The 15,037-nt window shown below is 35.6% G+C and overlaps 3 protein-coding genes across 3 annotated transcripts; 2 read left to right on the forward strand and 1 right to left on the reverse strand.

The window, feature by feature from the left end:
- Positions 1 to 3,012: 3,012 nt before the first annotated feature.
- On the reverse strand, positions 3,013 to 5,906 carry LOC18027705 (receptor protein kinase-like protein ZAR1). The gene is made up of 2 exons (XM_006411427.2): positions 4,515 to 5,906; positions 3,013 to 3,833 (listed from the first exon to the last, which is right to left on the reverse strand). The coding sequence occupies exons 1-2, from the start codon at positions 5,806 to 5,808 to the stop codon at positions 3,199 to 3,201; spliced, it is 1,929 nt and encodes a 642-aa protein (XP_006411490.1). The 5' UTR covers positions 5,809 to 5,906; the 3' UTR covers positions 3,013 to 3,198.
- A 3,326-nt stretch (positions 5,907 to 9,232) lies between these two features.
- Positions 9,233 to 9,995, forward strand: LOC18027706. The gene has a single exon (XM_006411428.2). The coding sequence runs from the start codon at positions 9,303 to 9,305 to the stop codon at positions 9,645 to 9,647; it is 345 nt and encodes a 114-aa protein (XP_006411491.1). The 5' UTR covers positions 9,233 to 9,302; the 3' UTR covers positions 9,648 to 9,995.
- A 1,195-nt stretch (positions 9,996 to 11,190) lies between these two features.
- LOC18027707 lies at positions 11,191 to 14,787 on the forward strand. Its single transcript, XM_006411429.2, has 8 exons — positions 11,191 to 11,450; positions 11,940 to 12,808; positions 12,901 to 13,156; positions 13,239 to 13,439; positions 13,517 to 13,690; positions 13,786 to 13,986; positions 14,104 to 14,220; positions 14,312 to 14,787. The coding sequence occupies exons 2-8, from the start codon at positions 12,024 to 12,026 to the stop codon at positions 14,594 to 14,596; spliced, it is 2,019 nt and encodes a 672-aa protein (XP_006411492.2). The 5' UTR covers positions 11,191 to 11,450; positions 11,940 to 12,023; the 3' UTR covers positions 14,597 to 14,787.
- Positions 14,788 to 15,037: the final 250 nt, after the last annotated feature.

Raw genomic sequence — 15,037 nt, forward strand, 5'->3', positions numbered from 1 at the left:
ACAAAAGGATGTGATAGAAACTAAAAGTCTAAAATCTGATTGGTTAAGGATAATACATAAATGTCACTCGGTGTAAAAGATGCACTAGATTGCGTCTCGTATAAATCTCCGTCCGCCGTCGTTAATTTCGCACCTCGTTTTCTTTTCTTTTTCCTATTATCTATAAATCTTATCTTATTTAGCTTTAATAATTCACGAGCGCCGTCTTTCCAAAATTTAAATCCAAAAAAAAAAACAACCCGTTTCTCTTCATAAATTCAATTCAGCCCTTTAATCAAGATTGATTATTCATCAGTCCTCTTTAAATTTGTTGGTTATGTTATTTCGAAAACACACAAACAATTTGTATTCTTACGAGAATTTTGTTGAAATATTTGATAGGAAATTTTTATAATTAATTTTACGTAATTTTGACGAAAAATAAATGTGATGAGAAATTAATAGAAAATTTTTTAATATATTGTTAAAATTTCATAAAATATTTTCTATCAATAACTTATCACACAGTTAAAATTTGAAATGAAAATGATAGGATCAATGGATGGTAAATATTTCGTATGAAATTTCTTACCAACTTTTGATAAAAATTATGTGTAGGAAAATTATAGGAATTTTGTAGGAAAATTTCATTTGTTCCACATCTATGATTTGAGATAATTTACATTGACGATTTTTCTACTTTTTAAAATTTTCAACGGTAAAGAACCTACAAAAATATTTAGTAGGAAATTAGTAGGAAAAACCGATTTATGAAATATGTGGTAGGAATATAATGTTGTATATGCTCGTATCAATCTTAAGTTTTTTTTTTTTTTGTCAAAATCAATCTTAAGTTAGCTTTTGCATTGTACGATTTGAAAAAAAGAAACCGAACTGTATAATGTATATGCTCGTATCAATCTTAAGTTAGCTTTTTGCATTGTACGATTTGAAAAAAAGAAACCAAACTTTAGTAAGAAACTTTGTCATATTTGTTTAATGAACCGCATCGAGGGAAATGGGATTTTAGTCTATGTGTTTATCAATTATCACGTTGTTTTTGGATGTGAAATTATTTTTTACGGAGTTATTAGTTACTGTATTTCATTCTATTTTTTATATAGGAACTACGGTTTATGTGCGTAAAGGCTCTCTATCTATAGAGACATAGATCGGTGAGTTGGAGTAGCTACACAATTTACAAATTCCGAGCTGTACTTTAGTTAATCAACAAGAAGACAAAACTGTATGCACAAGCACATGCACCTATATCTTACTATTTAAGAGTAAGTAACAGCAAATTAAGTTATATTAACACGCAGTAGCTTATGAGAGTTAATAATACTCCTAGTCCGGATAAATGTCTACAAACTATCATCATACGAAATTAATGATATTTTCTTTTTAAAACACTCATGTGTGGAAGTAGAGATTAGAGAATATATATGTGAAAGCTTTTGATCAAGTGATCATTAATGAGAAGTTTAATGGTTTTGCATTGGGTATGGGGGTTTGATTTTTAGATAGTGCAATTGCTTACAGTTTATGGATATAAAAATTCAGATATTGTTAATAGAACTGTCCGTTGTAGATTTTTGTGTTGTTGTGAAAATGATATGTCATAAAATTGTTCATAGTGCCTCTATATGGAAATATGTGAAAAAATAAACATACATAACTCAAAACTCAAAACTTTGTCGATATAAATCAAAATCATGGTGCAATGAAAATTCTGTCAAATCATATGCAGCAAACTTGCTTCTTCAAAATCAAACGAATATCTTCCTCAAGAGAATTCATTACTCATTACATGAGATGTGGTCTAACAGCTCTTTTCTAAATCAATACAACCAATATTTTTTATCCAATCAACAGTTTCACTTCTGAACATGTAAAAATTTGGTCCTCATTGGTTGTAAACACGTCTATAAAACACACTCTTCACTAGTTCAAATACTTTTGAGCAATTCAGCGGTGTTATTTTTCTCTTCTAAATTCAACTGGATACGACGGAAAAAGATGGCAAAGAAGCAAAAGAGGACTCGTTAAGTGCAACTTAAAAGTTTGGTCATAAAAGTAAAGCTCGTCCGTGGATGGGAACATGGACACGTGAGACACCATTAGCTTCTTTATGTTGTATAGGTTTTATTTTATATCCGCTATATATGAATTTTTAAAATAACAATAAAACGATTCCCTATCAATTTACTATTTATAAATATTTTATGTTCTGAAAACTATAGATTGCATCGATAGAAGTGGGGAATCGTGGTCCAGCTTTGGCTTTTATAATGTCAACATTAAAATAAAATAAAAATAAAGTTTGATTATCTTTTTAAAAGGAACTTCTTAATTAAGCAAGTGTTTCTCTCTTTTTTAATTTAATTTTCTCGAGTGGGCTGCTATATTGGGAAATAATCGATCGGGCGAGATATGTTTTAGCATGAAGATCTATCTCTCTTTGCTGTTTTTTTTCCGTTTCTTTTATTAGTACTATATAAAAAAAAAGTAATGAATTTGAACGAAGGACCAAGGGTGAGATGTGATATCATTTTTGATGTTCTGACAAAAATGATATTCAGAAATAGATTTGATTATGCCTTTTTCTCATAGCTATTTTATTTATATAATCGACTCAAAGTTCATTTATGATGTACACAATTGAGTTTTTTGTTTTTCCTTTTTTCCTAACAACTATTTGTTTCGTTACAAAGAGAAAACACAAATTATAGATTAGCACAATCCCACTAAAAAGCATCGAGTTTTTTGTTCATTAATCATGCATCTTTTTTCAAAAAATCTATACATCTAATCAAAATCGAATCTCAGTTTCGACCTTTGAAAACAAATATTTGAAATAAACCCACTTGGTTATACTATAGTATATGAAACTTTATCGTTTGGGAAGAGAGGATCTATCATGCAACTCGGCAAGGTTTAGTCAAGGACATTCAACACATTTCGTAATTTAATATATACTTAAGTTTAATAGTTGAAATAGATCTATACCATTATGCAACTAATTTCTGATATAAGATAATAGAAGGCGAGACAGAAAACCCATGACACAACCAAATTCTCTTCCTTAAGACACAAGGAACATGTGATTTTGAACTGAGAGAGAGACTTGATCTCGAAATAAACCATAAACCTACGTTTAAGCTCGCTATAGAAACTACAAAACGCAAGCAACACTTCCCGTGTTCTTTCAGAGATTGATCATTGCGATTTGATTCGGCCTAAGCTCTCAGACACAGATCTCATCCTAGGACGCATGTCTGGATCCATCTCCGTGCAGTTCAAAGCGACACGAATGGTTGCAATAACTTGCTTATCTGCAAAATCCTGTTTCAGAAGCTCCGGGTCTAAGATATCGGTCAGCAATCTCTCTTCTTTGTGCCACTTCCTCGTAATATCAACAAGTTCTTCTCCTTGCAATTCAGAGGAACTATTTGGTAACCGACCAGTCAACAATTCCAACAGAATCACACCAAATGAATAAACATCGCATTTCTGAGAAGATCTGCAGCCAGAAGAATCTCGGGCTTCGGGTGCAAGGTAAGCAGCCAGGGGATCTGAGAGTCTTGTCGCAAATGTTTGGTCTATGCCTTGCATTTTGGTGGATAGTGAGTGATCAGTGAGTTTGGGATAACCCAAAACCAGACGTGTGAGACCAAATCCTGAGATGTGAGGATGTAGCTCATCATCTAACAAGATTTTGCTTGATTTTAGGTTTCCGTGTACATACTTTCTCGAACTGTATTCATGTATATACATCAAACCCCGAGCAGTCCCTTGTGCTATATGTAGCCTCTCCGCCCAAGAGAGAGGTTGCCGAGTTTTTAAAGGTCCACCTACAAACAAAAAAAAAACACAAATTCCGTCTTAGAAACCAATGATGCAGAGTGCCTCAAAAGTACCAACAAAAATCTCAGGAAAACGGAAAATTCTCAGCTTTGTGCCCCAATCTGATAAGAGAATCAAACATATCATGACCAAGGTAGATATTTCAGAGGTTAGACTAAACACATACAGGAGGCACAGAGCTCGGATCTTAATCTAGTCTCTGCTTAATAAAGTAACAAGTACCAAGAAGAAATCTTTTTTGACGTCACATTAAAAACTCTCTTAAGCCGAAACTACCATTAATTCACCTACCGACTATGCTGAGAACAGGACCACACACGACATTGCTCAATCTATTCACGAACTCCATAGAGAACCAAATCTGTTTATTTGTTTTGTTCTGTTTTGTTTGTATTTTTTTTTTGGCAGGAATAGAGATCCCCATGCTTGTCATCTATCTCTACTGTTTCAAGTTTCAACACATATAAACACAGAAAGCTTTAAACAAGAAAACAACAAAGAAGAAGAAGTCAAACAAGTTAGTCAACTATACCACAATCACACAAAGAACAAAAAGCTCTCAACTTTCAAACCGAGAGCAATGACTCGCTAATAAGCCTTATAATTAGCGGTTGACAAAATCAAATTTTAGTATTATTATTGGGAAATGAAGAAAGATTAGCATTTACCATGTAAAGCAGAGTACAAGCTGCCGTTGCTAATGAAATAAGTGATGAGAAGCTTCTCGTCCTCTGCGTAATAGTAAGCTCTTAGCCGTACGATGTTTGGGTGGTTGATCCTACCGATTGTCTCCACTTCGTTCTCGAAATCCTTAAACCGCCACGTGGCGTTACCGTCGCTGAGCCTTCTGACGGCGAAAACGGCGGTGGAGGAGGATTCCGCCGCCACCACTCTGTACACAATCCCGCTCCTGCTCTTGCCTATTACGTAAGCGGAAGCCCTCAGCAAATCCTCAAGCTCGAGCTCGAATCCTTCATCAAAGGCTACAAATTTACCCTCCTGCCCTTCTTCGTCGAACTCTAAGGCCATCGTCTTCGTCTTCGCCTCCGTTTTGTAGCTCCGTTTTCTTCTGATTAGCCATACCGATACAAAAACCGCTCCGATTAAAACCGAAACTCCTGAAATCAGCGAAACCGTCACTGATCCGGCGGTGATCTGCTTCTCATTGCCTTCGTTCTTGCTGATTACACTTGGGTTTGGTTTCTGGAGTTCTTGTGTGCCTTCCGGTTTCGAATCGACGAAATTAGGTGTTCCGATTTCTTCGCACGGCGTTTGCAATGGAAACCCACAGAGATGAGAGTTTCCGGCGAATGCGATGGGTCCTTGGTTCAATAGAGAACCAACCTGAGGTACTTTTCCGGTCAGATTGTTGTGACCGAAATTCAAGCTGACACAAACAGGAAACCGACCGTACGACGGTGGAATCTCGCCGGTGAATTGGTTATAAGACAGGTTTAAGGTTCCGACGAGGCTTCGGAGCTCAGGGAGTGAATCAGGGAGTGACCCGTTGAGACGATTGGAGGAGAAATCGAGGTGGTTGAGAGATTTCATGGACTTGATTTGGGCTGGGATTGGGCCGACGAGTGAGTTGTGAGAGAGATCGATGAACCGGAGCTTGGTTGCTTCGAAGAGACGAGCCGGTACCGGTTTGGAGAAATTGTTGTGAGATAGATCGAGCCGGATAAGCGAGTCGAGTAAACCGAGTTCCGACGGGATGTAACCGGAGAGACCTTTTCCGAAGAGTACAAGGGAGGTGACTCGGCCGTTTGTACAGACGATTCCGGACCAATGGCAAGGAGTCGGGTCGGATTCAGACCAGTGGTTCATCACTCGGGTCGGATCGTTATCGACGGCGGATTTGAGAGCAAGAAGTGACAAGCCGTCGGAGTTTAGAGAGAAGCAAAAGCTCATGCAGAGAAAGATGGAAGAAACAACAAGTGAAAGAATCCAGAGGAACTTCATTTTCTTTTGTCGTCTTCTCTATACAAGAAAATCATTCGTATTGTGATGCAACGAGAAGTTGCAGATAAAAACGATAAACAGTGAAGAAGAAGGAGAAGAATGAGGGAGATTTGACCGAGGTTAGATTCTTTTATGGTTGCATTGTAGCAACGTGGAGTAATGTAGTCATGATCACAAATTTTGAAATTTTTTGTGCGCAGGATTATGGTTTCAAATTATAATAATATAGTATTGGGATTTGTATTTTTGGTTTCTCATGATTTTTTAATTATTTATAGTTAAATTTCAAGTTTCAGATATTGTGTTACATGTTCAGAGTTTTGTCTGCGTTGATGATAACTAGGATAATATGATAAAAAAGATAAGGAAAATGCTAAAGTTGCAACTTACAATATTTTTGATTAAAGTTTGAAATCCGGAACAATATATACCTGGCTAGTGAATGTTCAAAGAAAATGGTACTAAGCAGAAATAAAATGAATCTTCAGTTTGCTACGAAGATGTTTGTCTGAAATGTTAATAGAAATAGCAACAAATATGCATTTTTATATCAAAGAAAAATATTTAAATTTATTCGTACAGATTTACTAGCTTTTGATAGAAATAGCAACAAATTTACTATTTAAGTATACAAAGACGCATAATTCAGCTAAAGTAAATTAAAAGCTAGTAGTATCTCAAATTATCAATAGACAATGGTACAATAAGCAATCATAAGACTGAAGAAAGAATAAACATTTTTTTTTGGCATCAATTTATTCAATGCGCAGAATCTTAATAGGACACCTTGAGCCATGAAAAAAATTATACAGTCCTACTAAACCTACATTTATTTTACTTTACGATACAAATCAGTGATTAAAAAGCTTAAACACAGGTTAATAAAAATAGAAACTAATCGACCTTTACAGGTTATATCTTGTCACGAAGGTTGACGTATTATATATCTGGCTTTGAAGCTATGAAATTTGAATTCAGTATATATATATATATATATATATATATATATATAGATTTTATTCAAATTAAAGGGAGGAAGAGACGATGTATAATTGATTGTGTCAGAGAAATTTTTTTAACCAACCGACAAAAGTCACCAAACACCTTGCATTTGTGAACGATGCCACTTTTGGATTAACAATTCCACCAAGGGCTTTTCCGTAAATTAACTACGTGATGCAAACTACTGTGAATACATCTATTCCATACAATGTACTTATGTACATATATATCATCCCTTCTTAATTTTCTTCTTCTCTTTTCTTGTTTTTAATCAGATATGAATGAGATAATGACGGCTCTAAGTCCAATTTCTTCGACTAGACAGTACATGATGTTAATCTAATACACTCTTTGTTTTTGATCTTTGTTTTTGATGCTTAGCTTCAAGATCAATTTTTTTTTTGGATAACCATTTAATTTGATACGCAGGTGGATTTTCCGAAATTGATAGTATAATATTTTAGTTAATTGACTTTCACATAAAATGAATATTTGTCATAATCCAACATATCAAATTATAATTGATCACATCTAATTTCCTTGCACAAAAATGTACTTTCAAAGTAAATAACTTTTTTAGAAGAAATAGAACAAATCAACAAAGTGTTAACTAGTAGTGCAATCCGTGTACACGAACATCTTGCTATTTTATGGCAGAAACTATAGTGATTAGTGTGACATTACAATATTTGTCATTTTATTTACAAAGTTTAAAAAATACTACCAAACTAAATCCAAAACCCCAACTCATAAGATCAAAAGCGACTATGTGGTTCTCTCTCATCTTTAAACCCATAATGGCTCATCAACATTTAACTATGTCATTTGTTTAGGGGAGTGTATCTTGTTTAACAACTGCATAATGCAATGGTATATTTGAAGCATACTACTTCTTCTCTGCTTTCTTTTTCTCTAATATCACACATTGGAATCAAAGGATACCACAAAACCTAGATAGTTAAAAATTGTTTCAGAAATTGAATTCAATCATCAAAATCATATTTAACCAATATTAGAATAATCCAGTTATGTAGAAATTTAGTTTCATCATCGAAACCCACAAAACTTATAATAATTCAGATAAATACATATATTTTTAATAATATATTTTCATTTAATATTCATTCGTAATAATATATTTTTACTACTAGTCTTACTATTACTATTATTACTACTAGTATTACTACTAATATTATTATTATTACTACTAATATTATTACTAGTATTACTACTAGTATTACTATTACTATTACTATTACTATTATTACTACTAATATTATTACTAGTATTATTACTAGTATTACTAATAGTAGTATTACTACTAGTAGTATTACTAATATTACTAATAATATTACTACTAATATTACTATTACTATTATTACTAGTATTACTAATAGTAGTATTACTACTAGTAGTATTACTAATATTACTAATAATATTACTATTATTACTAGTATTACTACTAGTAGTATTATTAGTATTACTAATAGTATTACTACTAATATTACTATTACTAGTATTACTACTAGTATTACTATTAGTATTACTAGTATTACTACTAATACTACTAATACTACTATTACTAATATTACTACTAATAGTATTATTATTAATAGTAATACTAGTAGTAATACTAATAATATTAGTAGTAATACTAATAACAATATTAGTAATATTAGTAGTAATATTAGTATTACTACTAATGCTAGTAGTATTAAAACTGAAATTAAAACTCTAAAAAATACTAGTTTTTTGTTTGGAAGACAATGACCAGATTTTTTCTCAAATTCAAAAATCCAATCACAGAATCTGAATTGAATTGAATATAAAATATATATCAGTTTGATGATTTCTTGATCTCGTTAAAATAAAGTTATCAAAAAGCCTAATAGCTGATTTGTATGACTCTACTAGGCTTCGATTTACTCTATGAAGCTACTATTTTGAAATCTACTAATTAAAGATGATAAAATACTTTATTTTTTGAGCTTTATAAAAAAACATATTAAATTCTGTGGGTTGGACCGCAAACCTGCAGATATTGACTTGATCCGTAAAATTCAACTTCCACGCAGGTTTGATTATAAAACCCATATTTTATTTAGATAAAATTTTATGGAACCCAAGCGCACCGTAGTGGTTCTACTTGGGCCGAGCCCAATTTGACACTTCTACGTCTAACATGACTGGTTTGATTTGGTCTAATTCTATATCAACCGAACTAATAGAATCGATCAGAAACAAATGAATTAACCGGAAAATGTAATCATATCGAATATAGAATTCGGTTTCAATTTGGGTTCAAAATCTATTATACCAGAAAATCTAAGCTGAAACCAAAATACAAACCGCAAGCTAGCAATTAAACCGGTCCGGTTTGAGTTGAGAAAACCTTTCGTAGGTCGAGGTCGTCTCTAGTTGGGCACTAACAAATCTGTGGATTTACCCATCAATTCGTCTCTTTGCTTACAGCAGAAATCGCAACCACAGCGATGCCGTCGACGCAGTCCTTGACCGTCGCAGCGAAGTCGCTACGAAATCGGATCTTCTCCAGGTCCGGATCTACATCCGCCGGCCCGAGTCGTTGGGCGACGCCGGGTCACGAGGAGCGGCCCAAGGGTTACTTTATGAACCGTACTCCTCCGCCACCGGGACAGTCGCGAAAATGGGAAGATTGGGAGCTTCCTTGTTACATCACCAGCTTCCTCACGATTGTAATCCTCGGCGTCGGACTCAATGCCAAACCTGATCTTTCCATCGAGACTTGGGCTCATCAGAAAGCCCTAGAACGCCTTGAAATGGAGAGGCTCGCTTCCGCCGGAGATTCGTCGGATTGAGCACCGCTTTTTGATCTCCGGATGGTGGATATGCCCCTGATGCTTGATCTGGTATGTCCTTTGTTCCGGGGATTTGAAGGGTGTTTTTTTCCCTGTGTTATGACGATCACGAAGATGGAGAGTTAGGGCTTCGTTCTCGCCACCTGAAGAATTTCGTTTCAATCTCTTTGTTTTGTCGATAATGATGTTCATGAAATAAGTGTTCTTTAACTTTTTCGTCGCACTTGCCCTTACTCTCTCTACTTATTATTACATTTCTCAAATTTGGTCACTTTTTGTTTAGTTTGCTCGTTTTGATCAACATCTGCAGAGTTTGATTGGTCTTCTTACAAATGATTCTATTCGCTTGTTGATTTTTCACATTCGTCGATTCTGAATCTCAGGTCCATCTTTCTACTTGTCATTTGATGTAGTCAGAGGCTGATAGAATAGCTGTAACTAGGAGATGGAATGTTCCTCTGTTTTGTAGACATGGCATGCTTCACGAATGCTCATTAATATAGATTTCGGTATGCTATATGATTATAGCTTTTGTGCAGCGTACACATTGAGTTTGGTATATGCTTTAAAGTGGTTTGGAGTTCTCATGGCATCAGATTGTTAGATGCTGCAATACACTAGATTTCAGTTTTTGGTATTTGAAAGGCTTTTATTGCTCATTGCATCAGTATTGGATGGATGCTTGAAAAATTCAGTTAAGGTTGGAGTAGAGTATGGCATCAGCCTTTGTTAGATTCAGAAAAACTAGATTTCAGTATATTCACTTGTGGCATTTACTAGGCTTTTACTGCTCATTGCATCAGTGCTGGATGCTTAAAACAGTTCAGTAATGTCTACAATGTATTAGAATGTGTGGATATTGAATGGTGAGTCTCTTTTGCAAATACTGAGTTGAGAACTCGTTTCAATATATCGAAAAAGGTCTATGCATGTGTGTGGCTACTGGTGTCAATGGGAATTTGATCAATTACTTGAATATGTCTCGAATTGAAACTTCACTCAGCTCTGGGTAGAGAAGGTTTTTGAAAACATGACAGCTCCTACCTCTATCTCTAACAGGTTCTGGTCGATGGACCTTCTATTGAATAAATCCATTTCGAGTAATATATTGCTTGTCGTTCCAAAGTCTTCTGATAAGTTTCCTTTACTGTGGTTTAATAGTCTTCTCTGTTTTAGTATAGAGCCTTTTTAAAATGTAAGAAAACTGATCATTTCACTCTTCACATGATTTTTCACTGGAGACTTGAGAAGATTCCAATAGTAAAGCCATGTGAAGAAAGTTTGTCCTCTTATCCATTTCTTCTGTACATGAGAACTTTTCATTCGTAAATTCCAATTCATGAAAATTATGAACACTCGTAATCGTACGTTATTTGATGTCGGTGTCAGTCAGATGTTTTAAACGAAAGAGACAAGGACACTACGGTCATTTAAAAGATAAGCTACTTTTTCGGGTAATTGACCGGCTATTTCCAGTAGACAATCCATGTTTTTTTTTTTATTATAAACAAAAATGCACCATAACTTCCCGCACTCGGATATCCCAATATAGTGTGTGTGAAAGAGAGAGAGAGTGTAACAGCAAGAGAGAAAGTAGCTTTATTATGGATTACAGATAAAAGACAGCTAATCTCAGTGACGCAAATCTGAGAGTAGACTTCACTCTGTGTAGATTAAAGTAACCCGTCTTGATGAGGAAGACAACCTAATGGGTTTCGTCATGACTTCGCATTGAAACACCACTTTCTCAAAAGTCTTCTCTCCTTTTGCTGTTCTGTTGCTTCTGGAGAATTTCAGTCACTGGTAATTTGCTTTTCTTTTGCCCCCCATTTTTTACCTGTTGATTTCTTTAGTCCTCATGGTTGTATTTCATGCTCTGTTTCTCTCTCTGTTTCTTACTATATATTTTTTGATACTTCAGAAAATTCAGTTCCTGAAATTCTCTGGATTTTGTTAAGTCTGGTTAATTTTAATCACTCTGTAAATTAGACCAAAAAAACAAAACAAAAAAATCATTCTTATGAATCCCTAAGATTAAGTGAATGCACCCATTATTCTATCTTACCAAACTTTGAACAAGTTGCTGGGGCCTCAACTGCTACAGTAGATTCAGACAAAATATAGCAAGTCCGATTATGTCCTTTTCTTCCTCCATCATGTGGTGTCGTTTTCAGGAACATGAATATATCCAGCTGTGTTTTTATCCTTTAGCTCATCTTGCTCAATCTAAAAATCATTACTTTCGAGGCTTTTCGACAGATTTTTTTCTTTTCTTTCTTCTCTGGAGTGTAGGGTTGCACAATTCTTCTTGGATCGTTTTCTCACTTGGAAGCTGAAAGTAACTGTTTCTTTGGCTGCATCGGAAGAGTTTCATTCATGATGAAGGCAAGAACAACTAACAATGTCCAGTCGAAGCGATCTACTAAGAGTGTAAGAAAAGATCAGAAGTTACAGAAGACTAATAGCCAGAAACGATTATCAGAGCAAGAGAAACACAAGGACTTGGATGCTAAGGAAGAGTCTAACAATCTCTCTACAGTAGCAAGTGATTCAACCACACAATCAGATCCCTCTGAGGCTTACGAGACTGTAGATGTTCGTTACTTGGATGATGATGATGATGGTGCCATTGCCTCTGCAGATGCTCATCAAGTATCAAATTCTCGCAGACTTGTAGAGAAAACGGAGAAGAAGCATAACTTAAGTGGATCCGTTTGTGATTTGGGGAAAGGTGTTGATCCTGAACAAGAATGTAAAGGTGCTAACATCGATACAGATGCTCTTGAAGGTAACAATGCCGATGTCTGGGAAGATGCTTCGAATGGTGCTCTTAGTGCTGGAAGTGAGAACGAGGCGGCTGATGTAACAGAGAATAGCATTGAGGATGGATCTTCGAGAGAGAAGATTGAGAATCTGGAGACGAGAATCGAGAAACTTGAAGAGGAGCTTAGAGAAGTTGCTGCACTCGAGATTTCGCTCTATTCTGTTGTGCCAGACCATTGTAGCTCTTCACACAAGCTTCATACGCCTGCTAGGCGTATTTCTAGAATCTACATTCATGCCTGTAAGCATTTTACTCGAGGAAAGCGTGCTACGATCGCTAGAAACTCTGTCTCTGGTCTTGTTTTGGTTGCCAGATCTTGTGGGAATGATGTCTCGAGGTACGCAGAATATGTTATGACATGTGAGTGAAATTTCAGGATCTTCTAAATAATTTGTATTTTGCTTTCTCTTGGATTCCTACATGTATTAGGTTGACCTTCTGGTTATCGAACATCATAGCTTTGAGGGAGATCGTTTCGCAAGCGTTTGGTAAGTCTCGCATCACACAGAGCTCTGAATCAAACGGGAGTGAAAATGGTGATTCAGGGAAGAAAACAAACCTGAGATGGAAGAATGGTCTTCAACAGCTTTTGGAGGATTGGCAAGAAACTGAAACATTTACTGCTGCACTCGAGAAAATTGAACTCTGGGTTTTCTCTAGAATCGTAGAGTCTGTTTGGTGGCAGGTATAAACAAAATGTTCCTAGTTAAAAATGAGCTTCTAATTAAGCGTCTCACTTTTGTTCTTCTTCTTCTCCTATCTTTCAGGTATTTACTCCTCGTATGCAATCCCCTGAAAATGACTCATCAGCGAATGAGAAACTGATGGGATCTTCATTGGGTGATCAGAAGCAAGGAACGTTTTCGATAAGCCTATGGAAAAATGCTTTCCGAGATGCTCTGCAACGGCTTTGTACTATGCGAGGTGGAGGACATGAATGTGGTTGCTTATCTTTATTGGCAAGAATGGTAATCAGATTTTTCCATTTGTTTCATGCTCAGGCCAAGACACAAGAATCATATTCTTACTGTCTTCTTTAAAACAGGTGATGGAGAAGTGTATCGGTAGATTCGATGTAGCAATGTTCAATGCTATTCTGCGCGAGTCAGAACATCAGATTCCAACGGATCCTGTCTCTGATCCTATCCTTGATTCTAGAGTTCTGCCTATTCCTGCTGGAGAGTTAAGCTTTGGATCAGGGGCACAACTCAAAAACGCGGTAACTAACATGAATCAAAGCTCAAATTTTCATAGCCGTTAGAGAAGTGAATAAATGTTGACTAATCTAATGACACAATATTCTTCCACTTGCAGATTGGGAGTTGGTCGAGATGCCTCACTGAAATGTTTGGCATGAACTCGGACGATACTTTAGCGAAAGAGAAAAGAAACAGCGAAGATGGTCATTTAGAAAGTGAAGGCAGTGATCGTAAAGCCTTTGTTTTGTTAAATGAACTTAGTGATCTTCTTATGCTCCCAAAAGACATGCTTATGGAAAGATCCATTAGAGAAGAGGTTTGTCTTCTACGTATAATCTTCTTAGTCATTCTTTTGTTCTTGGTTTGGCACCTTACATTCACGAGCTTCATCGAGCTTTCTTGTCCTTGATTTATTGGTTTTACGTACAAACAGATATGCCCATCAATCAGTCTTCCACTCATCAAAAGAATACTATGCAACTTCACTCCTGATGAGTTCTGTCCAGATCATGTACCCGGAGCTGTCCTAGAAGAGCTTAATGCTGCCGAGGTACAAAACATATTCAAAGTTTGGATTCTCTTTCTTCTCACAATCCATAAAGTAGGTAATAACATTATTCTTTTTTATGTTATATATCCAGAGGAATGGTGATGATGGGCAGCTATCAGAAGCAAGCTTCCCTTATGCAGCTTCCTCTGTTTCTTACATGCCTCCATCGACCACGGATGTAGCTGAGAAAGTTGTAGAGTCTGCAGGAAAATTGTCAAGGAATTTGTCTATGATACAGAGAAAAGGCTACACGAGCGACGAGGAGCTTGAAGAACTGGACTCTCCTCTTACATCCATCGTCGACAAATTGAGTGATTTTACTGGTTCAGCGACTTCCAATGCAAGATATGAGCTTCTTCGACAAGTGTGGGTTTAGATGAGTGATGAGTGGAAGTGTATAACCAAGTAAAACTATAAGTAGAGTGTTTTACTATGGGATGTATGGATTGCAAAGAGAATTTTCCGATACAGCTTCTGTTACGTAGATACTCTGTTTTAGGTATCACGCAGAAGCTATCATTTGGGTTCCAAACCTTTTATCCCATTATCTAAATATGGACTACAGTATTTTGATCTGATTTGACTGTTGAAACCATATTCGATTTTTATAAGCGATTAAACTATCTCAGAAGATAAAATCTTGAAGGACACAAATGACTGGAATTCGAGCTGTGTTATCTCCAAGAATGATTGGTTTATGTGGTACAAAGGTGTTGTTAATAAGAAACTTACATGATCATTAAATATTAACTCAACTTATGTTAACGATCACAATAACTCCCATAAATAATATATTGTTTTGAACATCAAAAGAGTT

Source organism: Eutrema salsugineum, unplaced genomic scaffold, assembly GCF_000478725.1.
Source record: "Eutrema salsugineum unplaced genomic scaffold, Eutsalg1_0 scaffold_10, whole genome shotgun sequence".
In the NCBI taxonomy this organism is placed as follows: Eukaryota; Viridiplantae; Streptophyta; class Magnoliopsida; order Brassicales; family Brassicaceae; genus Eutrema; species Eutrema salsugineum.